The sequence below is a fragment of the Molothrus aeneus genome, chromosome 1, assembly GCF_037042795.1.
Source record: "Molothrus aeneus isolate 106 chromosome 1, BPBGC_Maene_1.0, whole genome shotgun sequence".
In the NCBI taxonomy this organism is placed as follows: Eukaryota; Metazoa; Chordata; class Aves; order Passeriformes; family Icteridae; genus Molothrus; species Molothrus aeneus.
Window position 1 is genome coordinate 64,889,874 of NC_089646.1, and position 24,812 is coordinate 64,914,685.

General features: G+C 42.6%; 1 protein-coding gene across 1 annotated transcript in view; it reads left to right on the forward strand.

Moving 5' to 3' along the window:
• The window catches only part of GFOD1 (Gfo/Idh/MocA-like oxidoreductase domain containing 1), a 71,472-nt gene extending 47,985 nt beyond the window's left edge, over window positions 1-23,487 (forward strand). The window contains exon 2 of the mRNA XM_066558397.1: window positions 16,040-23,487. Coding sequence (XP_066414494.1) covers window positions 16,040-16,959 — 920 coding nt within the window. The 3' untranslated portion in view covers window positions 16,960-23,487. The remainder of the gene's footprint in view (window positions 1-16,039) is intronic.
• Window positions 23,488-24,812: the final 1,325 nt, after the last annotated feature.

Below are 24,812 nucleotides of genomic sequence, written 5' to 3' on the forward strand. Positions count from 1 at the left end.
CAAGAAATCTTTAAAGACTGAGCAATATGTTGTCTCCTGGTACTCTGGAGTTTCTGGAGATGTGAGCAGTTTGCTACAGCCTCTGCTGCAGCACTCCCCAGCCCTGGCAGTAGGACACTCTCAGATCCAGTAAATCATGTCTCTCCCAAGGTAGCAGTGCTGTGCCAAGGTACGTCAGCTGTATTTCCCTGTGGCAAAGACTCGTCCAGCTACAGATAGACCACAAGGTCTGTCTAACCTTGCCCATACATTCATCCTTAAGAAAATAGGAGGCATGTGTGTGGATGCTTCCTCAAAGAAAGGGAAGGAAGGGGTATGTTCATTCTGTGTGCATCTTGTGCCGACATGCCCTTGGAAGGTAAGGATGTGTTCAGTAAAACAGCTGAGGTGTCCATGCCATGGGAAACTAACTTTGACTTGTTTGGGCACTTCCCTTGCCTTCTGCCTCAGGGCAAATCCAGCTGTTGTAATGTCCCTGACAGAAACACATGGAGTGTGGGACAATGCAGCGTTTGGAAGGACATGCTTAATGCTGCAATAGGAACACCTCTTCAGCACATGCTGCTACTTGTAAAAAGCTTATAGGCTGAATAAACCTGGGAAACTAAAATATTCGTGATGAAGACAGCCCCTGGTGCAGGGTATGGTGATGTGAGCATCCAGCATGTGCCTGGAGTTTGAGGCTGGCTGCTGGCCTCTGCTTTTGCCCCGGCCATCCTGCTGGAAGGGCCCTGAGGGGACTCAGTGGTCTTGTCAAGAATGGTTCTGGTGACAGTAACGCTTCATGACTGGCATCTGAAGGCAAGGTGAGCCTCTCATTTCACCCAGGCCACCACCTTTTTGTCAGGCCTAACAACATGCAGTTGGCCATTCCTGAGATGAATTTGGGCTTGGAGGAGGAGCACATTACTGCAGCAGTTCCTCTGAGCCACCAAGTGCCCTGCGGTGCTGCAGTCAGACCAGGCTTTCCTCCCAAGGAATCACAAATAGTTGTTTTGGCATCCCCCTCTTGCTGCACTGACTCATGGGGGTGAGTCTCTGCAGGCAGTGAGTTGCCTGTGGAGAAATGATCCTTTCCCAGATTTGGCACTCTGTTCATTTCTAGTTAGGTGGGGTAAATATTAACCCTTCGCTTAGCTCTCTGCGGGGCTTGTATGACTGAGTGGCATCTTTCCATGTGGGCCTATTGCTGCTGATGGGTATAACCACAGCCAGGTGCTGTTCCTGCCATGGTTTTAGGGAGTGCTTTTGTCTTAGCACCCTTCTCGTTTTTCTCTATGTGTTGGAAAATGCCCAGGGGTGAATCTAGCCTAAAGCCGGTATTTTGCCCTGCCTGCAAGGTACCCATTTTCAAGTGTGTGAAAGCAGGAAAACAAGAGCCTGGCAGTTTTGCCAAAAACCTCTGCCCTGAGATAGTCCAACCAACACTCCTACAGCTGAGGTTTGGTCTTTTCACTTTCAGCTGAAGTTGAGATATTCCAACAATCTTTGAAGAGCAGATATGGCGCTTTATTTAAAGAAAAGAGTAAATCATGACCAAATTGGATGGAAAAGCTAAAAGGATGGTGTAATTTCTGCAGATGCAGAAAGGATACTAGTGAGGAAGGGGTTAGGTAGATAGATAAGATTACTTCTTTGGCCACTTTGGTAATATCTGTACCAGGAGAAATCATCAAGCTTCTTGACTTCTCTTTCCTCTGTCTTTGCAGTGTGAGGGTAATACCTGCTTGGCTTTGTTGAGTGCTTTGAGATCTGTGAGTGAACCACAAGTGACTGGTGGCAACTTTCAATAATACTGTGATTACCTGTTAGTTATCCTTGTTCCTCCAAAGGGATAATCTGACTCTCAGTGTTTTCTGTGCTGGGTGCAGGTACAAACTCACAGTTTAGTTGAAAGGAGGTAATGACACTGAAGCGTCAAAAAGCTTATCTTCCAAATTCTTCCTAGGGAGTGTTTTTTCTTGGGATGTGGGGATTCCCAGTTCAAGTTTAAATAGACTGGTGTCATAAATGAAAGGGAAAATAAGAGAGTGGTTTTAATAAATTCCCCCCCCCCCCCATTCCTAAGCAGCAGCAAGCAGATGGATTTGGAATGTACCCCCAGACATGCGTGGCACCCTTCTGAGGCTGTCCAGGAGGATACTCTCCTGTGGCCCATGAGTGTGTGATCCTTGGCCAGAGTCCAGAGCAAGGCTCTTGTCCAAATCCACCCACACACACGCGTGTTCAGGTTTCTGACTGGAAACTTCATCCAGACTGAAGCACATGACAAATAATGCAGAGCTCCCAATGAACTGTCTGTCCTGCCTGGAAATTAGTGCAGAGCTCCCAATGAACTGTCTGTCCTGCCTGGAAATTAGCCCTGGTGTAAGATGTGGGACATGATATTTTAAATAGAGAGTTGTAGTAGTGTGGCTTCCCATGTGGCTGGTTATACTGGAATAATGATGACCTATTGACATGAACCAAAAAAACCTCTAACATGCTTTTAATCAGGAAAACCACATGTGTACTTGGGGGTGGGGATGGTAAATTTCTTAATGAATAGTTATGAAATAATAATGAACTCTGTGTAGATGGGGCATAAAAACCCAGAGAATTCCAGGATAACTTTTGGTCTGTACTTATTGAAGTGTCTTTTGGGCTATTAAAACCCTGGGCCATATTAAATGATTTTAAATATACAAGCTTGTTACCATGAAGCCGCTTTGTGACTGCAGATATATGCAAATTAGCATAATTTCCATTTGACATATGCACTGTAATTATTGAAAGCTTTTTTCCAAATTTATTTTTCATGTCTGCTGTAGTTAATTCACTATCTCCTTTTAACACTGGCAATTATAATTATTTGCCAAGAGCAAATCCTTGCTAACAAAACTCCAGTTTTCTTTAGCCTGCAGCTTTTCCTTTGAATTCATTATGAGATACTGTTAATCAGAAGAACCAGTGCTGGCCTCTGAGTATCGAGCAGGGCAAGAAAACACTGCAGTCAGAAAAAGAAATGCAATTAATTTGCCTAAGCTTCTTTCTATCATCCCAACCCAGCACCTCCTGAGTTGCCATGTTTGAGTGAAGAGGTGCTCTGTGAGATCAGAGTTAGCATCTCAATAGAACTTAAATTGAAAACTTTCTGTGCCCACTGTGAGATTTCTCCTCACAAGTTCTTGCTCATTCTTCTCTTGTAGGGGCTACAGGTAGAAAATAGCATATATTTGGGGAAAACAGTGTTATTGGGTTGAAAACTAAGCTTTCTAGGGTTGTTTTGCATTGGAATCTGAACCAAATCTGTGACTGAAAAATGGAGCAGTTGAAGAGCTTTGGGATTCTAGCTGCATACTGCTGTTCAGAAATAAAGCAATTCTTATTCCCTTGAAAATGCCTCGTCCTTTGTGCCCTCCTTTCCCTTGGAGATCAGTGTGTTATGCAGCTTCTGAAAGGAAGCACAAGTGCAAGTGCTGTCTAAGAATTGCTGACCTACTTTACAGGTGTGTTATTCTTTATTGAATCAGATATGTACCCGCAACAGTATAGGTGGATAAAAATTACATTTCTTTCACCCACTGCGGCACAGGTCAAGTGCAGGAGAGCTCTACCCTTGAAATTTCTACCCCTGGAATATTACTTTAGGTTCTCCTGGGGCTTCAAAGGGATGAGGTCCGAACACAGCTTTGCAGTGAGCTCAGACCAGCATAAGGTAAGGCAGCCTGGGCTGCACTTCTGCCACAGCAGTAGGTGGGCACAGTGAGAGGACCTGCCCATGTTGACCCGTCTTTCCAGCCCAGGTATCCAGGGTGCAGATGATAAAACAAAGCCTGCTGTGAATAGGGGCTCGTTTTCCATTGCACGCTTGTGGAACACCTGGCACAAGAGAGTCCTGGGATTACAATATAAATGCAACAAAATCAGGCATTGGGGCTGATGAAGAACACAGCAGATTGGGCTGCCATAATTAACTATATCCAGCCTGATGAGCATAATGGGGAAATGTTTCAGTGTTGATCTCTTTTCCAGCAGGTTTTCGGTGGTGGGGAAAGATTCCCAGTGTCCTTCAGAGCAAGTGGAAAAGCATAATAAAATATGACTTCAGCTGCTACTGTACCCTAGCTGCATCTTGTCTGGTGCACACTTAGCCAGTGTGAGTGTGAATGGCATTTTCCAAAAACCATTTTGGGAGGGTTAGTTTGCAGATTGACTGCAGGCAGGACAATCTGGCATCCAGGCAGATTGCACCCGATGAGTTACTGCTCTCTTGAGTCAGCTGGTTGGGCTGCTGCTGAGTCCTTGGCTCTTGTGTGAGCTCTGCAGCCTGGGGAGTAATTAATCAGACCTCCATCATTCTTATGGACCCAGGGTTGGAGCCAGGGAAGCATGATGTCAGCGTCTCACATAGTCAGAATTGCTGATTCATTTGATTCATTCTTGCTGCTGCTTTTCAGAATGGGTTTATGGCTCCTCTTTAGCGGCACTTAGCGCTCACTGACAGGAATATAAAATACTACCCAAGAAAGTACACCAATTCTAAGATGACTGCCTTGAGGGGAGCACTTAATAATTTATTTAGAAGTTTCTCTAAGGACCTGAGAATCATAAAATACTGTTGGATGAGAAGTTAACAAAAGTACAGTTAGTTTAAACCCTCATTTGCTTGTCATCTGTTCACTGTTCTATTCACCATGTTGCTTGAAGAGCCAGACCAATGGCCAGTGTGACTGGTTTAATTCATGGGATTACAGCCGAGGTAAATGTGGCTTCAAGTTGGCAAAGGCCTGATGCCAGCTCTCTGGAAAACTCTGTTACCAGAATTCTCACTAACTTCAAAATGGGAGTGGGGCTGGACTGAAGGAACCCAGTTTGGTTATGGGAAGGGTAGAACTGCACTACTCAACACTGACTCAGAGAAGTGGGGGTCCTCTATAAGAATGCCTTTTATTTTGAAAGGATCCCAACAAAGGGATTTCATTTTGATCAGGATTTTCATTTAGCTGGCTTGATTTTTCTTGCATAGGCAAAGCTACCTTATTTTCTTAGCCTGTGTGTTCTGTGGTCCTGATCTTTGATGTTGTTACCAAGACAGAAAAACCATCTCTGGTTTGGGCAGAGGACTAAGACTGTGAAGAAGAAATGAGAAGCCATGAAGAATCCATTTCATGAATGCCACCAATGAATAAGCTTAGGCACACTCTAATGAGCTAGGCAGGGTGGGGGAATATTGTCCTGCAGATCCACAGTTCTGTGTATGGTTTTGTAGTCTCTAGGTCGTGGGGTAGGGGCACACCAGAAATGTACAGATGGGAAAGGCAGCCTTGAGCCCTCTGGGGGAGGTTGGGGAGGTTGGACCAACTGCCTGGTTTCATCGTGACACCTTTTGTGGCACAGCTTTTCCTCTCTGTGCAGCCTTTCCTGAGGGCTCAGTCATGCCAGCCTCTCCAGCTCTGCTGCTGCTGCCCCTCAGTGAGCAGAGAGGGGACCTTTTGACACAAGGAATAGGAAACCACTGACAGAACATTCTCTCCAAGATGCATTGTGAAGCCAGAGTTTGTCCATTCCTGCCTTAGATGCTGGAAAATCCAATTCCACTGCTAGGCACAGCCTTACCTGCTCTAGTAGGGTTTGCCTAGTGATTATAAATAGATGTTTTCAACTTTTGCAGCTGTGTATGTGAAGGAAAAAATGTGACCACAGGGTGCACACAGGGACACACAGGGTGTTTGTGCACTCACTCCTGAATGAAAGGAATGGCACTGCTCACCTCCACCTGCCATGTACTTGTCTGTATGTGAGTGTGTGAAAGGGACTCTCCTGCTCCTTGGCATGTGTCTGTGTCTATGTGCTTCTGTACTGAATTCAAAATTTTGTTTGTGGGCACAGTCTTCAAATGAGCCCAGTTTTGTTAGTGTGTCCCTGTGCATAGCTGGGTGCTTTGGCATCTGTAGTCAATTCAGTATTTGGGAACATGAGTAATGATCTTAGAATTTATTTTAACCACTCATATCAGAAAATTAGGTCAAGTGCATGCTCCATTCATCCAGCACTGCAGGGGTGACACACATTTTCTTCAGCACAGCAGTCCTTCAGACTTCACTGGGCAGGAAAAGAAGTAGAAATACCCCAGCTGAAAATATTGCAGAGAGATAAGATTAGGAAAGCATTTGCAGTAGGGTCTGGGCTAAGTGGGTAGTGAAGCTGATGCTTCATACAGTCATCACATAGAAGGGATCATACTGGAAACTTCAGTGCTTCTCCTGCAAAGAGATTGTGTGGCTGGATGTTTATTGAAGAAAATCCTGAAGTATAAAGTGCAGAAGGAGTACTGGTGCTGCTCTGCATAGTGATGACATGGGAGATGCAGATAGGGATCTGACACTGCTACTTGTAGGGCCAGTGTTTTTTTTTTTCCACTGTCCCTGTCACTTGGCTGGTGAGATGTAATTTTTCAGTGTTTGTAAAGCTTCATGAATCCTGTACAAATGAGTGCATTACCTACTCACCAGCTGTAGTCTGATGTTTATCTTTTGTCAGTTTTTAATTTAGTACCAGATTACAGCTTGCTAGTTTTAATGGGGTAGAAAGGGTAGGCAAGAGAAATATAAAGAAAATTAACTCTAATTAACAGTCATAAATTTCTCTGACTCAGGAAGCGTAAACAATTCTGTGATGGAAAAGCAAGCTGAAAGAAAATTGAGCTGCCTGATTTCCTAATCCTCCCAAAGCCTTTACAACAGCTGGGCATTTAGTTGTCAGCCAACACAAAAAGAAACATATTTAAATACAGATAACAATTCCTCAGGAGAATAGAGATTGATCATAGACTGTGATTGCTCTGTGACTTCTTTTCTGAGGAAGAGAAAGGTATTATAATATACTGGACTGATGACATGCCCTAGAAGTTGAATAAAGGAAATGAGAGTAGTTGGGAGAAATTAATGACCAAACACAGAGATTGACACTGAGTCCTAAATTCAATTTAGTCCTAAAACAATTAAAATTCCCTTGAAATCAATGAGTGTTTGCTTGAATAAGGTCTAACTAGATTGTCTGGGGGATTTTTTTTTTTCTCAGCCTATCTGAATACTTAGTGCAGGTCTTTTGATTTTTTTTCCTGTATGGGGAAGTACTCAGCAGGGATATGATCATGCTGTTTTGATGGGGATTCAAAGATAAAAAAATCAAATAGAAATTTGGGAAAGCCAGCATGGTTTGTCCCATATACTTTTTCCCAAGCACATACGAGAGCGTGGAAAGCATCCAACTCGGGCTCAGGGAATGTAAGTCTGAGCATGTTTCAGATGCTTGAGCAGATAATCTCAAGCTGAGACCCCTGAAGCATTTCCCTGTGGTGTGCACAAGTAGCTGGTTTGTCAAGGTGTATTTGCACCTTCTCTAGATTTCCCAGCAGTTAAAGGTTTCAAGTAGTTAAAAAATTACTAAGTGCTTCATTTATTTCAGGCTCCAGTGCTGTTATTTGCATAAGGGCCTACATAGAAGAGATGAGAATGACATGCCAGGTGGGCTATGAACAAGGAATCAAGCTCTACCCTGTGTTAGGAAAGGGTTAGAGAATTTTTCTTTGCCTTGCAAAGTGTGCTGGCATCCACAGGAATGCAGGTCTTGCTTGCTTGGCTTGCTCTTAAGCACATTGCCCATGGATTGAGTGATGCAGAAACTTTATAGCGCCAAATCAAAGGCCCCAACTGGCCAAAGTAACAGAATAAACACTCAGAAATTTATAAGGACGTACTAGGAAAGTTACTTTCAAGTCAGCACATGTGGTCTTTGCAGAAGAGGTTCTATATCATGGAATCTTAGAATATCTCTAAGTTGAAAGGGACTTAAGGAACATTGAGTTCAAATCCCTGCTCCTCGCAGGACTACCTGAAGCTTTCCTATGAAGCAAATGTGAATCCAGTGTCAAGCATGGAAGAAATGCATCTATTTCAAATGTCATGAACACTGCTACAGCAACATTTATGTCTGCTGTAATATATGCACAGACATGGCCCCAGTCCATAAACCCTAATGACTACCTCTGTACAAATAAAATTAATATTAGTACATAATGAAAGTTGATATCATCATTACAGTCTTCTCACATTCTGATGAACTGTCCTGGTTCTGCTTAGGTGGCACTTGCTTACCTATTATCATTATAGGCATCATTATAATCCTTTTGGAGTCAGCAGGGCTGTTTTCCCAGCCTAGGCACCATACCTCAGGAGCTCTGTACAAAAGAGCCCAGCATTGCTTTTTTTTTCTTTTTTCTTTTTTTTTCCAAGACAAAGCAGTTCCTTGTTTTTCTGTTTGTTGGAAGGTGTTACAGACCACTAGCCCTGCTGCAATCACTGGTGTGAGCTCCCAGCTCATGGTAACCCTCTTACCTCTTGAGTCTGATTGCAGCTGTGGCCCTGCATGTGTGAGCTGCGTGTGTCTCCTTAGTGAGTGACACCTAAACTGTCGCTGGAGATGATGCTCATGTGTCACCAGCAGCAAGGTGCCTTGCAGGTTTTTGTCTCATCATGCATACAGTTGCTCAAGTGAAGTTTGGTTTAGCCTATGACTACAGGGCAGGCAAGGCAGAGACCCCCTAAACTGCTTTTCTTCCCCAGTGTGTTTGAGTGTTTAAGTTTTGTTGCCTAAGGAGTTGTGTGCAAAATAAGTTCTATCAGTAAGGATACACCAACCTAAAAACTGGAATCAGTGTGATGGACCAGAGCCATAAATGAACTGAGGCCCTGGCTTTAGGAGTGTACAGTTCAGGTACATGTGTTTTTACTGTAGAGATATTTCCCATCTAATAGTTGTGAAGTGCAATTTGTCCCAGTTGACTGTAGAATTTAACAGTGCATATGTTCTTTACCTTGATAATATTTTGATGCAAAGGAAGAAGTGTAGGGTTTGTAAAATCTCTGTAAGCCATTGGTTTGCTGGGGCCAAATGAGCTGTTGCTCATCAGCAGGGCAGTGTATCACCGCCTGTGTGCATTTGCTGTCTGCTCCAGTCACAACGGAAAACACATTCCTCCAGTCACTGTTATTTTCCTTCACACTTAGAGCTGACTAGGAATACACACATGGCCTGTTAATACAAATCAGATCATGAGCTGTGACTCACTATGTTGTAGTAACTTGATTTTTTGCAACAGATATGCATATCTGTGATTAACAAAGATTGTCTTGGCCAATGTTAGAGCGGTGACTAAAGCCAATCTTGTTAGGCATTCATCATCCTGATTTATTTCCTTGTCAAAAGGTTTCTTAAATAAGGCTTCTTCGAAGAAACATTGTCATGCTATCAATTTCCCCTGGCAGATGTACTGATTGAAATAAATGTATTTTTTCATGCCACTCAAGAACTGAATGACAGATCATGCACCAAATACAATAAATGTAACTATTGTTTTTATTGTTACTATGATCATTACTATATCACAAGATGCATGGCAGCAGCATCTCATAAGAGCAGAGACATATCTACATACTAATAAAAATCCTACTCCCATGTGAAAAGGTTTTCAAGTCACCTGAGTGATTGTTTTTTTGAGATGGCCCAGACATCATTCCTCATTTCCCAGAACAGAGCAGCCTTCTATCCAGTTTTCCACTCTTCCTGCGTATCTATTATTTTGTGAGGGATTCAAAAGCTTTTAGCCACTGTGCAGTATATATGATATGTGATTCACATATCTCCACATGTAATGCATCACAAAATAGTATCGGCCCCATAGAATAGCCTGTCCCAGTATTGCATTGCTCTAGGCTAATGTACTGTTGGGCAACAGCTTAATTCTTACACATATCAAACTTTAACCCAGATAGTTTTCTTAATTGTCCCTTCTTCCTGTCCAGTCTTTGGGTAGAGAAGGGCGCTAATTTTCTCTGAAATCTATTTCTTTCTCCTCCATTATTTCTTTCTTTTGCAGAAAAGATGCTAGCAGGGCATACAAAAAATTGGACTCAAGGTGATCCTTTCAGGATGAGCCTCCAAACAGTGGGGATGTTACCATTAGGACTGGCTGTGCAGCTCCTGGAGTGGCAGGAGCACCTCTGGGTTTTTGCACCAGCCCCTTGCAGTGCCTTTCTTTCCACCTTGGTGGTGTTTTTACTTCCAGCTCCCTCTCCTTTCCCTTTCTTCATTTACTCAGCCACCTTCCTGCTTTTCTCTGCTGGATTTCTGCTGATGCTCGCTCATCTGGAGTGAATCCAGTGGCTGCCTTGGATTCCCTAGGGAGCCCCAGGAGGGAAGAAGGACTATGGACTTCACCTGGGTCCTCCTGATGCTCATTTTGCCAGTCCCTTTCCAATGCTCCAACATGCAGATGAGCTTTCTATCAATGAGCACAATATCCCTCCTGTCCTTACAGCAGTTCTGTGTCAACAGAGCCAAATGAAGACACTTTTGAAACAGAAGAAATAATATCACTTTCTTTTAGGTCTGTGTGTCTCCTTTGTAATCAATGGTTTAGTATGGTTGCAACTCAGATCTCTTAAATAGTCTTCTGGGTTTTCCAGGGAGTGATGAACTTGGAAAGAAAAGAGAACTGTATTACCAGCCTCTGATTTTCTTCAGACTGTTTAAATATTGGACTGAGTTGATAAGTTAACTGAGAAAGTTTTTTACAGGTCCTGGCAAAATTAAGCCTCCAAATGTTGTATTTTTTGCAAATGGTTCAAATAACTGTGAGGATTTCCAAGATCATTGTTAGGTAAAATACTCAGCTCTCTCTACTGATACACAGTTTGTGTCAAAGATCAGTTTAACTGTAGGGAACCACAGACTGGCTCCAGGTGCCTTACTTAATTTCTAAGAGGGTTTCTGTGCACAGCCCCAGAGTTGACAATGTGTGTACATGTGTGCAGAAGAACAAACTGCTGCATATCTATTATTTAAATGACAAGTAGTGTATTTTGATTTAGACCATTTATTTTGACCATGGTTTTTGATAAACTCCCAGGGAAAGGTCTTCCTCTGATTGTGCATAGGATCCAAAGGCAGCAAGAGCAGCTGCAATGGTGAAAATCTGAGAAGAAAAACTTGCCTGTATTTCTTTATTGTATGCTTATTAATGATAATGTGGATTGTTACCATTTGGAATATACTTTTGTATTAGTTTCTTTTTTTAAAATAAAGTGTTTTAAAAACATACTATAATAAGTTTAAGTCATCCACTTGAAATAACCTGGTAAGCGTGCTCTTTTCACCACTCCAGTATTTTCTGAAACCCTCAGACTGTCCTTTGAAAGTTGACAGTTCCTCTTTGCTTTTAGAAAGATTTTATCTTTTTTTTTTTTTTTTTTTTTTTCTGGTGACAAATTTAGCTCAGTTCACCAAAACCTTATTTTTTATTTCTCTCTCTCTCACTCCCCCATCCTGACAAAGAGCAATAGGTAGCAATTGCTAACTAATGAATCTTTCTGGTGCCAGTGAAGGATTTGATTATATGTTCAGACTCAAGGCTCAAATAGAGCCCTTTTTAATTTTCTTGTGAATAGGAAGAAGAGAAAATATTGTATTGGGGCCTCATGTTTTAAGCAGAACATATAGAGGACTAGTCTTACTTCAGAGACAGACACTTGTTTTTTAAATTAGTTGGAGTTTTTTAATGTGAAAATATTTGTCTCCTTGTTTGAAACAATCAGAGCAGATGGGGAGAAAAAGCTGACATTGAAGGTTTCAGAATTGATGACGCCTGAGCTGGTTGCAGCCATTCTACCTTTCCTGTGCTGTGAGTTCTGCTCATTTTCAGCTATGCAGCACAGGGATGATACAGAGACAAAGAAACTTGGGCTGCTGGTAGCCAAGGAGCTTGAAAGGAGCTTCATCTGTAAAATGAAGAGATGCAAATTCCAGGAACTGCAGAGTCAGTAGTTAAATTCTTACTGTAGCTCCTCACTCTTTCCCTGCACTTACATGGAAAAAAATGTAAATACGACTACCCTGGACTGTATCTACTTGCCACTCACTTCTGGGCTTATCTCCAATTCACAAGGACTTCCCTTTTTTAAAATGAAGACTGAGCATTGCAAATAACTCACATGGCTTCCTGACAGAATTAAATACTCTTAGGTGGGTGACAAGCCATTAGAGCATGGTTATGATTTGACTTTCCAACATAAAGATCTCTAGAGAGATCTTCACTTGAATGGTAGCACAGACAATTGTTTTCTAATTGCTCAGCTGCTTCTATAGAGTTGGTTAGACATCTGCTTCTTCAGAGAAGATCAGTGTTCTTCAATAACCTTCTTAAAAAAAGGCAGACTGGTACCAAAGTTGTTAAGGTTTGGCTTGGGGGATGCACCTTATGAGCCTTGCTAGGAGATGTGTTCCCCACCTTCAGCTTTGGACTTGGGCTGGCCAGGAGTGAGCCTTCCCCAATGCTGGCACCACTCTCCAGAGAAGAGCCAAGCTGGGAGGCCGGAGTGAAAACTCTGTGGAGCCCTCAAAAGATTGACATGTATTTAAAATGTTTGTCATTTTACCTGAGTCAAGTCAAGAAATCAATGCTCATTAGTTGCCTGGTTAAGAATTGTATACTGTATACCTAAAAGAAAGTGATATTATTTCTTCTGTTTCAAAACTGTCTTCATTTGGCTCTGTTGACACAGAACTGCTGTAAGGACAGGAGGGATATTGTGCTCATTGATAGAAAGCTCATCTGCATGTTGGAGCATTGGAAAGGGACTGGCAAAATGAGCATCAGGAGGACCCAGGTGAAGTCCATAGTCCTTCTTCCCTCCTGGGGCTCCCTAGGGAATCCAAGGCAGCCACTTGATGCAGGTGGAAGGGGTGTGTATTCTTTCATAAGATGAGATGTCTCCAACTGTGTTGCTTATCAGCATGGACAGATATATTTCACTTTTTTGCTGAAGCAAGCTGGCTGCATTTCCCTGCTTTTATGTAATTAATGATGTTTTTGCTGTCTGTTGTGGTGCGATTTTCAAAGACATGTGAAACACCAAAACACGCTGGTAGAATGACAAACAGTAACAATTCATCCTTTCTTAGAGTCTTGTCCAAAAGTGGAGAGGATTAGACCACAGCCCCAGACTAGAGAAGAAGGGGGTCAGTTCCCAGAGAAGCCCCCCGCAGCACCTGCAGTCAGAGCACGCCATTCCATGAGATTTAGTGTTGGGAAGGGAGACTTTCCTTGCACTCTGCTCTCTATTCTGCCTGATCCTGCTATAGAGAATGGCTCAAAGGGAAGGTCCCTTTTCTTCCTTCTCCTTTTGAGAAGGGAGCGGAGGGAAGAGAGCAGAAAAATGGTGTTTTGATCTGCCTTTTTCTCATTCTGGTGGCATAAACACACCAGAGTATTTCTCTAAATTAAATTAAGCAAACCTTTTATATTCTCTCCCTACTTCCAGAAAGCTAATGTGGCTGCTTGCAGATTTGCAGCTACGGAGGAGACAAAGATCTGTAGTGCACACAGACTCAAGTGCTGAGCAGTGTTATGCTGAAAGAACTGCACAAGCTTTAATAGCATATAAAAGCTCTCTGGGCATCAAGCAAAAAGCTGTTTAAATCCCTGACAGGGATGAGAGAATAGCACGTATTATCAGCATATGCACAGAGACAGAAAGTCTCTCATCACACTTCCATTTTGGATTTGCTGAAATTACGAGGTTTCAACCTTTCCACAAAGGTTGAAATGGTGGAAGAAGTAATTTTAAGGCTTCAATTTCTCCCTGTCCCCTTATAAATATTTAGGGCTCTTCCCTTTCCTCTTCACATGTGCCTGAGTTACACTGATCCCACTGGCAAATTTTCTCAAATGTATGGAATGTAAAAATCCATAGGCTTCTCTTTCATATTAATAATCATAATTTCATACTCAGATGTTGACAATCCCAAGTATTCCTTGCCCCACATGGCAGAGGACTAACCCCCATCATGCATGGCATGGAACACTCAGCAAAAAGATTGTCCCCAGGCTGCCATTCCTCATGAACACACATCCTTTTCCTAGCAAGCACCAGTGTGGATATCTTGAGACACAGTGCCTGGACAGACCTCAGATAAAATGTGGCAGGTGTCTGTGAGGCAGAATGATGCAAGCTGAACTGGAGCAGAACGTGATGCTTTTGTGGTTTAGTGGTGAGCAGGTCAGATAATGAGAAATATATATTGGTTCTTTGGGGAACAATTGCTATATCAGGAAGGTTTGACTCTAGGGATGTTTTGTCTGAGATTTCCCTTATTTTGCTAACTAATTTGCCAGACTGAAATCTCTCTGCAAAGAGTCTGTGTAACTCAAGGATTATTACATTTGTGATTTGTATCAAGTGGCATAGCTGGAGCTACCAGTTAGAGGATATAGGGCAGGTGTATGAATGCTTTCTCCAATATCAAACAGATGCAGCAAAAAATTATTCAGGGGCAGGAAAAGAGGTGCTATTAGTTGACATGATTGAAAATGTCAACTTGGTCACCAATAGCCATCTGTAAAGATGAGAGAGAAAAGTAAGAAGAGAAGAAGACCATGGGCACTGAATAGAAGATTCTTGGCTAATTTAAGAGGAAAAATGAGTATGTCTCTACTTATCTGATTAAGGAGAAGGTAAATAGTAGTAGCAAGTTGAAGAAAGATCTTTCCCTTCTTGTCTGTTAACTGGATGTGACTGCCACTTCAGTAATGACAGCCCTCCCTCCCTCCAGTTTCAGCTACTCAAATAGCAGCAGACAAAGACTGGGAATAGGCAGTGTGGATAAGCTGGTTTTTGAATGTTTGGACTGTGACCCCCTTCTTCCTCCAGTCAGGCTGTTAAATATTCATGTAAGTGGGTTCAGACACATCCCTGCCATCTGTCTATACTTATATGACTTCATCCAAAGAGCTCTAAAACATGTAAAATTTTATACTCTGAACAGCTCTTAAAAGAAAAAGAGATTTTTTTTAATTACCTGAAGGGAACAGGAATGAAAATACAATGTGATTTAGCAAGTAAATTTATTCATCTGGACTCCATCGGCAAGGACCCAAATTCAGCTCTTTTAAGTGCCAGGCCCAGCCATAGCCCAAGGCTCTCCTGGTAAAGGTAATTTTTAGTGTCATAGTTTATATCCAAAGTGTTCCACAGCTTACCTAATATTGATCATTAAGCATAATAAGCCTCTGTATGCAACTAAGAAGGAAACTGGAGATTCTGTCACTGTATGTGTGCGTGAGTAGAGAATGGAAGTATTTGAGGAGGAGAAATCAGTAATAAGCCCATTATTTAACCTTCACTGCATTCAGTTGCACACCTTGATGACCAGATAAAAGGGGACTGTCATGCAAGCTTCAGTAAACAGTGTGCCATATGGACAATTCCACGAGGAAACAGATTGTCACAGCTACATTTGACCTGTTTTAAAGCAATCCTTACTCTCCCTTGGCACCATGGATGCACTGCTGACATTTCAGCAGAACTGCTTCAAAAAACACTTGAGTGCCATTGTCAGAATAGTGGGGCATTTTATGAGTGAGAAGCAATTTCTTCATTTTAAATTAAGCAGCAAGCCCAGTACTTCTCAGAGCCCCTTAAAACAGTCTGAGCAGGAAAGAGGGAGAGACGAGTACTGAGAAGACAAAGCCAGGCTTTTCAGTGTACCTGTGTTAAGTTACTGAATACATGCACTTGTGTCATTCATACCCTTTAGGGATTTGAGTCTGAACCTCAGATTCAGCTCACAGAAACTCCTGCATGGGCAGGTTGTCACAGAAGAGATGTCTGTGAGATGGCTGAGGTGGGTGATTGGTTTATGCCTGCTCCCAGAAGGGAGCTTACTTTTTTCTGTTCAGGCCCTCATCTTTGAGCTCTTTTTAGACAGGAAGGCTTTTTGAAAATAAAAAGGATCACATTTTCACTGTGGTGCTTAAAAAATTCTTACATGTATTTTGGAAGCATGCCAGAGTGGGTCTTTATGCCTTGAAAACATTTCAATATGGTGTTATTCTTTTAAGGTCTTTCTCCTTGGCTTAGTCTTTAGGAATAGCCTTAAGGCTTTCAGCTTACTGTATTGATAAAACTTTATTGATGGTTTTTTTTTCTCACCATTTCAGGCATTGGGAAGAATGTCATCTGTGACCGAACGGCAACTCCCCTGGATGCCTTTAGGATGATGACTGCGGCTCATTACTATCCAAAGCTCATGAGCATCATGGGGAACGTTCTGCGCTTCCTGCCTGCTTTCGTGAAGATGAAGCAGCTGATCCAGGAGGGTTACGTGGGGGAGCTGCTGGTGTGCGAGGTGCAGGTGCACAGCGGGAGCCTGCTGGGCAAGAAGTACAACTGGAGCTGTGATGACCTGATGGGAGGCGGGGGCTTGCACTCGGTGGGCACCTACATCATCGACCTGCTGACCTTCCTCACCAGCCAGAAGGCCGTGAAGGTGCACGGGTTGCTCAAGACCTTTGTGAAGCAGACAGACCACATCAAGGGCATCCGGCAGATCACCAGCGATGACTTCTGCACCTTTCAGATGGTCCTGGAAGGGGGTGTGTGCTGCACTGTGACGCTCAACTTCAACATCCCAGGGGAGTTCAAACAGGACATCATTGTGGTGGGCTCAGCAGGACGGCTCACTGTGATAGGCACCGACCTCTATGGACAGAGCAACAGCTCTCCTCAGCGGGAGCTCCTGCTGAAGGACTCCACACCAGTCAGCAACTCCTTGCTTCCGGAGAAAGCCTTCAGTGACATCCCATCCCCCTACCTGCGGGGCACCATTAAGATGGTCCAGGCTGTCCGGCAGGCCTTTGAGGACCAGGACGACAGGAGGACCTGGGACGGGAGGCCCCTTACGATGGCTGCCACTTTTGACGACTGTCTCTACGCCCTGTGTGTGGTGGACACCATTAAAAAGTCAAACCAGCTGGGGGAGTGGCAGAACATTTCAATCATGACTGAGGAGCCAGAACTAAGCCCGGCATACTTGATCAGCGAAGCCATGCGGAAGAGCAGGATGTCTCTGTACTGCTAGCTCCTCTGAGCTCTTAGGAATGAATAGGAACCAGACAGCTCTTGAAGGAGATGGTAATTCAGCCCCTGTGAAGGGCTTGGGTGTCTTAGCTGAGGATTGCGGGAGAAGGAAATACAGTGTCTGGATCAATTAATCTGTTGGCAGCTAAATGCCAAATTGATGTGGTCCTTCGAAATGCCCAGGACAGACAGGAGACGTAAGAGCTGATAAACTTAACTGTTTTAATAACAGTATTGGCTGGCTGATTGCAATGATATATCATGGACTCATCCCCTGCTTGCAGGTGCTTTAGATTATCCAATTGTGTTTACTGTGAAAGGTTGGGAAGATCCTTTTAGATTTTCCTCACCTACCAGAGGGCTGTGAAGGTACTGTCATGTCGTTAAATTTTCTGTAGTGTCTGACATGAATGTTTCCTACCATGACAGCTGACACCACAATGTTGTATTACTACACCTCCAGCCAACACACAGAATAACAGGACTTGATGTGAAAGTGTTGCAGGATTCAGAAAATCTTGGCAGTTCACTTTTCATACAGTCTGTTAGGAGCTTCTCTGTGTTGGTTTAGTAGTTGTTTTTTGCTTTGTTTGGTTTTGATTTTTTGTTTTGTTGGGGTTTTTTTAAAAGCACAATTAAATAGGAAAATGTGAGGCTTTTAAAACAAAGCAGTCCTCAACCACAGTGCATATGCCCGGGTATTTGGTGAGGGAGGGTCTTCTGTGAGCTCCTGGTAAGAGTCAGTGTTATGGGTTTTCCGATTAAAATGGGTGATGGAAAACCTTCATGGTTGGCAGGTGGCACGACCCAGTAATGATAATGGGGTTTGTTATGCAGCCGAACTCAGGCTAGTCTTACAAAGATTTGCACAAAATTTCCTGTGTTTGGGACTGACTTCTGAGTGAATTCATCATGCATTTTGGTTTTAGGTGGGAAACAGTAGGAATATAACCCAAAACCATACGATGTTTGGTTGCATACACAAGCGGTGTTCTTTCAAACCACTGTGAACTCACACTTGAAAGATGCACACCAACAAGTAATTTCACATCCCTCAACCCAGAAGTGCTCATCTCCACCAAGTTCTAAGTGTGAGTGAAAAACAAAAGGGATGAGAAAATTTCCCATCTATTTATGAGGAAAATAAATTACATAGGACCCCCAGCCTTCTCACTTCCTTAAAGTGGCCAGCTACTGGTACTGTATTAATCATTCCCTGTCACAAGTGCAGGGGTGGACAAACTCTTTTGCTATGTTTGTCCTGTTCTTCTTTGTAATATTTTAGATTGCAGTTTTGAAATAATTATTCTTTTGAGAATATCTTCTTGAAAGAATATAGTGAAAGGCACATGTTTTATCCCAGTAAATAGGGATACTGTTTTTCTGAGTAAAGCTGCTCCAGTGCTGATGTGTTTACAGCTCTAGGTCTTGAGATAGTAAAAAAGTAGAACACAAGCATATAGCACTAAATCGTTTTAAACTTGAGAAACACCTTTTCAGGGTTTTTTGTTAATTTTGACTAGGGGAAGTAAGAGAACACTGGGGTGAGCAGTAAATATAAAGAGAAAATATGTTTTTGAGCAGGAGGGCATCAATAGTGTTGTTCATCTTATCTGGCTATATTCAGCTCAGTTGGATGTCTTGTCCTGATCAGCAAGAACACTGCAGTCAATACAGAGAGAGCTCTCCAAAGGCTGACTCAGTTCACCCTAGCATTAATATAGAAAGAGGTGCCTACTGGAAATGCCTGTCTTCCTCCTCCTTTGCAGAGAATTTTGGCTTCTAAATTTTGGTGTGGCTGAAGTTAGGAAACTTGACTCCCGGCCCAAAATTGATTCATATGTGCTTAATATTTCAAGAGCATATATATGACCTTTTGTTAAATAGTCCCCAATGTGTGGTAGTGTGACTGATGAAGGAATAATGTAATACTGCAAAACTACACCCAAGGGGAGAATTGTTTCTATCCATGCTGTTCTGCCAGTTCTAGCAACTCTCTCTGGGGCTGTTTCGGCTAAAACCTCGGGCAAGGCTTCATCATTCCTTCTTGGAAGCAGCCCTTGACAAGTTTGGTTGTTTTCTTTTTTAAATGGGTTTCTCTGAGAATTCCAGAGGTAGTATCTGTGCCAATAGGAATCTCCCAGTGCAACTGTCATGGTATATACCATGCTATCTACTTCCTGCCCTGAAAAGTAAATAACACAGAAGAGAGGATTTGATCAAGAAATCACCTGTCTCCTGAAAAATAGAATTACCCCCAAGGGGATCAAGAGAGTTTTCATACAGTAAAGCAAAACCCATTTACTGAAAAGAGTGGCTAGTTCAAGTCATGAATGCAAGCCTGGTGGATAATTAACCATGTCTAGTTAAACATCATCCAAAAGTGGAACCAAACATGGACCAAAATGTTTGTGAATCTTGCTTCTCAGTTTGGCGATTGTGTTGGAGTTGCTGTTCATGTCTTTGCCCTTCTTTGTGGTTCACAAATGTTGGCTGTGTTTCCTCTGTGTGTTTTCTTCTTTTCCCTGTCTTTCTGGGTTTTGTGATGCCAGTTAGAATCCTTTCCCCTGCCCCTGCAGTGAACAGGCGAGAGACATAGTGAGTAAGGATAGTACTACTGAGCTCAAACTTTCTGCCCCAGACACAAAGGTGTGGGTGACAGGCATCATCCATCCTCTGTGCAGACCTACTGTTGATGCAGCAGAAAGAAAATCCAATGCTTTGGTTACACAGACATCTGATGCTGCTGTCTGTACTGGCTTGCAAATGGGTCAAATCTTGCACAGCTCCTTGTGCTGGCCCAGAGAGAGCAGGGCAGGGTGGGACCTCTTCTTCTAATGGTAGCAGAGATGCTACATTTATGTTACCTAACTGGGATAGCAGCAGGAGCTGCATACGTTCAGGATTGTATGGCAGTTTTTCCATTCTCTGGGAGGTGAAGGTGCTGCAGTGTCAAGTGTAAACATACTAAACTTCCACCTGGCTTGGAGGAGGAAAGAATTAGTGTATTTATTGAATGCGTATTGTTATTCTGACGAATAGTTTATTTATAGTCTGGAATTTTTTCTTGGCAGCATCCAGCCCTCTCTTCCTTTGGTGCAGTTGAAAGTACATTGAATTTGCCCTAAGTAGCCTCTGGAGTTCAAGTTGGGTTTAGGAATTTGGGGAGCAGATAGCAGAGATGTATTTGATTGAACTCAGATGCAGTACCATCCCAGGAAACATGTATTTGGAATTGCACTTTTAATGCTGTGCCACAAGGTTTGAGATGAATGCTGCTAAATTGGTGCAGGCCTAGGAGCCAAACTGCAGCTACTGCTGGAATTTACAGTAGCCCCCAAACGAACTTGTTCATACACTAGATAAGAAATTTCATTCCTCTTTCCCAGGGCTGCTATTGGAGAGGCTCTTTCCTTTGCCATCAGCCTGTGCACATAGGATACTGATCCTTATGGTCTGTTGCCAAAGACAGAAAGAGCCAAAGGGTGAGCTTTGCTGCTCTTCAGGGCTCTGTTCCAGTGCTGGGACAGTCAGCTGGGAGAGGGTGTCTTATTTCCCATTAGAATTGCATTGGGATTCACACCAGGGGTAGGGCAACCCTGCACTGACAGCAGGGCACAACTGAACTCCTTAAATGTGCCCAGAGGGAGGGTGATGATTGCAGCAGGGAGCAGCAGGAAGGTGTCTGCAGGCTGGTACCTCTGTGCCTGCCCTGCAGGGAGGATATGCTGCTGCTGTGGAGGCTGAGGGCTGCACTTCCTGAGGGTGACAGCAGCAGCCTTGCTCCACCTCTGTGTGTGGGAGCCCAGGAAGGGACCCTGCCCTTGGGGAAGCAGAATCTGTCCTATACTCCTGCTGGATAGGCACATCTTCATTGCTGATCTCAGTGGAGTCCTACATGGAAGTGTAAGAACTCTGCAGGAGCTTGGGCTTTCCTACATCCAGTACCATGCATGTGGTAAATCCATAGTACTTCAGCGGTAAAGTGAGAAAATACCCAGTAGAGACGTGGGGACCTTACCCATGCAGCCAACACGGCAGAGAATTGGGCCATGCCTTGATGGGTTTTGGCTCAGGAAGGGCTGCTCTGGAGCTCATCCTTTGCTTTGGCTGAAGCAAATCAGCCAAATTTGATTGAAATCCCTGCCCAGCCAGCATTGGGCAATCAGAGGCACTATCCACTTAGTACTAAGTTTTCCCTTCTTTTCCATAACTTTCCAAAAAGTGACTGAACAAGTGAACAGCTGTCCTGGAAGTTCAGCCATTCTAAAAAAGGAGGCTTTTCTGCTGCATGTGGTCACTGCACAATGACAATTCAATTTCTTTTTTAGTTTTGTGTCCATACAGATCTGGAATAGACCCAGACAATTTAAAATTACTCACTGTTCTACCAAGAAAAGGCATATTTTATTTAGATAAAGGTAAACATAGTATCTTGATGTTGTTTTTGCAGAGAATCAGAAAGGAGTGATGACAGAACTTCTTGTTGCTGGGAATTTTTGTATTTGACTTTTATTTATGTCCTTCAGCATAAAATATCACTCATTATGAAGTCTATTCACTAATAGTTGCTAAGTTCTGTATTTACAAGCCAGAGTTGTGGCTTTGTGCAGATACTCCACACTGGTTTGGTGTTCCAGTGGCCCAGTGAGGTACCCTTAGTATGTATGAAATGCAGCACTGGACTTTTGACCTGTGCAGTGATCTCCGGGTATCTGGAGTTAATTGTGAAATGGCAGGATTAATCAGGACAGCAGTTTGTTTTTGTTGTTGTTGAAGTTGTTACTTGTGGGGAGCAAAGTTTGTAAATTTTAGAGATGAAGTGTGACTGAATAATATTTGGCAGTCTTATCTGCTTTAAAATTTCCTCTTTTTTGAGCTGCTGGGTGAAGTCTGTCCAATAAAAATAATTTCCCCTTAACTGCCCACTCCCATTTGCTCATGAAAAGAAGAAATTTTAAAGTAAATGGGACTGCACATAATGCTGCATTCATGAACTGATGTCAAAACCTCATGACTTAATTAATGAGTGTATGAAGCCACAGTCCAAACAAGTAATGTCTTTTTTGAAGCTGCCAGATCGAGGCCTTGGGGTTGCGGAAAGAAGGGTATCAGCACAGGTCAAACTGAAACAGCTTTTATTCAGCATTTTGAATAAAATGAATAAACAGAATGGCTATGGTCAATCCAAAACTGAACACATGTTTGTATAAGGGTATTTTTTTACATTTTTTAAATTTTGGGATTAAGTTCCATTTTTGCAGAATGCTGTTTTGAAATCAAAGGTTTATGTTTTGGCATGTGTGAAATAAATTGTTTGGGGTTGGCTTATGGGGGGGGGTTGTTTTTTGTTTTTTGGGTTTTTTTAATCCATACTTTAAAAATCTTATCCATTTGGTTTAAGGATGTTCAGTGAATTCAGCTGCCCTTGGGCAGGTTCAGCTCTGAACCTGGACTCTCACAGTATCTTACAGTGACCCCATTTTTAACATCTGAATTTGGGCTTCTGAGTTTCCTTTGTGTCTTGTGGCAGTAGGAAAACTGATTCATTCCATGGAGTTGGCAACAGATCATCAAGACACTTTTTGCAGCAATGCCAGCCATTGTCTTTAAAGCACTTAACTCTATTGACTTGTTTACCTTGGTTATTTATGACCTTCCAGCCATCCAGTCCATTATTTGTTTTCCTTTTTTTATATCAGCCTTTGGACTCACTTCCCTGCCCTCTCTGTTTCTCATTCCATTGCAAACCTGGAGGCAAGCCTCCCTCATTACCCCCTGAGCTCCTGCTCAGTCTATGTTACACATGGCATACAGGGTGGCTAACTACAACTTGAAGTGACTTTTAATGCATTACAGGATAGGTGAGCACCACAACTGCTCAAGTATGGGGCATTCCGAGTGCCCAGCCAGGGCAGGAATCAAAGCTCCCTGCTGTGCTGTGCTTGACGAGCAACACTCACTGTTTCTCTTCCACTTGTTTGCTTTTATTTGATTTTGAAAATGAGAAAATGTTCAGTTTGTTGCTGTGTCAATATTAAGTATATATTTATTGTTTTTCAGACATACATACATATATATAAATGCTATATATATATATAATGTCAACGCATGGACATATGTACAGTAGATATTTTAAAGAGCTATTTATCAAGAAAAGTAAGTGTTATAAGTAAACAGAGTTTATATTTTCTATATTATGTAGATAGCAAAAAAAAAGTGGTTAAATTATACTAGGACTTTTGGGGGTGGGGTTGGAGAAATGGGCAAGGACTGGTTCTAGCATTTTAACAGCCAAACTACTTTGTACGGAAGCTGCCTGCTGTGCCTCTCGGCTGCAACATCTGTTTGTTTCTTCTTTTAGAAGATGATGTGCATTGTTACTTTTACATTGCTTGGGGAATGTAGTTAGTTTATTCTCAGCCAACTGGTATGTGCTGCTTAAAACATGGTTTCCTGCTGTTCTGCATATTTGCATTGATGGAATAAAAGGATCTTAACTGGCAAATAAAGATGTAAAAGGTTGTGATCCCAGCTGTCTCTGGTCTTTCCCCCACACTTGTATTTTGGGGGGTATGTGTGTGTGTAATAACCATCACCTCTGCCTGGTTTCTTGCCTGTTAAGTTCAACAAACAGAGTAAAATACATGGGCTTTGTGCGTGGAGGTGAGGATTTTGATGGAGGGAGAGGAAGAATGAAGTTTAACACTCATTTAACACTCATTGAAGATTTTATGTATTGGCAAAGAATGAGCTAGTGCCTAGTGGGTGGTTGTGTCTCAAGGGGACAGCTGCTTTTGTTGTCAAAGGATGCAAGTAAGTCCAATGTCACTGCAAAATTGGGATATCCCCTCCCTGCCGCCTGGAGATCCTTCCTCCTGGATTTTCTTTCTTCTGGATCCTTTAATTCCTTCTTTTTCCACCACAGCCTGGAGATCCTCTTCTTACCTGACCACTGGTACTGTGGAATGTTTTTGCCTTCCCAGTCCCCAGCTGCCTCCAGTGACTTGCCCATGCTTACCTCCATGCTTGCTCCCATCTGCCAGGAGCTGTCTGCTTGTCTGGTGCTCCTTTTCTCCCCTCTATGTGGGAGTATCTGAAGTCTCATAAGGATCTTCTTATTCCAGCCCCTCTGTTGCTGAATAAAACTTCACTTGGGTATGAAGGAGAAGAAATTCTGAGGTCTGAGGGAAGATTTAGTGCCTCTGTGACTGATGTGTAAAAAGGATAGAGGATTTCCTGCATTGCCTTTTAGAGCAGAGCACACAGAAAGATGCTGAATTCTACTTGTATCAGTGCACACTCCATTCCCAAGCACTATGAGAGTGTGTAAATTCAAGGCACAAATCTGTGAAGGGATGGGAAATCATCATCACTTAGAATGCACACTACCCTCAGACCACATAATCTTGTAGACTGTATATTTCTCATATATAAAAAAAAATTACAGAGTTGGCATATTTTTGTAAAATTTACAGTGTGGTTTCATCACAGAAATGTAACATGTTAGCAACTTCTGTTACTACCACTGCAATTATCAATACTGTAAAGATGTACTGATATTTATATGTACATAAAATACTATTTTATTAGTTTTAATACACATCATTTTCTTAGTCTGAAGAGAAGAAAAGCACAAGACAAGGCAGCATCAGTGCCCAGATCTTCAGGAATTACAGTTTAATGTTTGCCTTGTCCTCATGCGTAAATGCAGTATAACCTTGCTCAGGTTTGCAGATCACCGTCCCCAACAATCAGGCACTGAATTAGAATACAGCCAAATTTCACAGTATATCCTTTCCCATCAACTTCAGAGTAAAACAAGGCCCACTTGTCTTTAAAAGGCTAAAACGT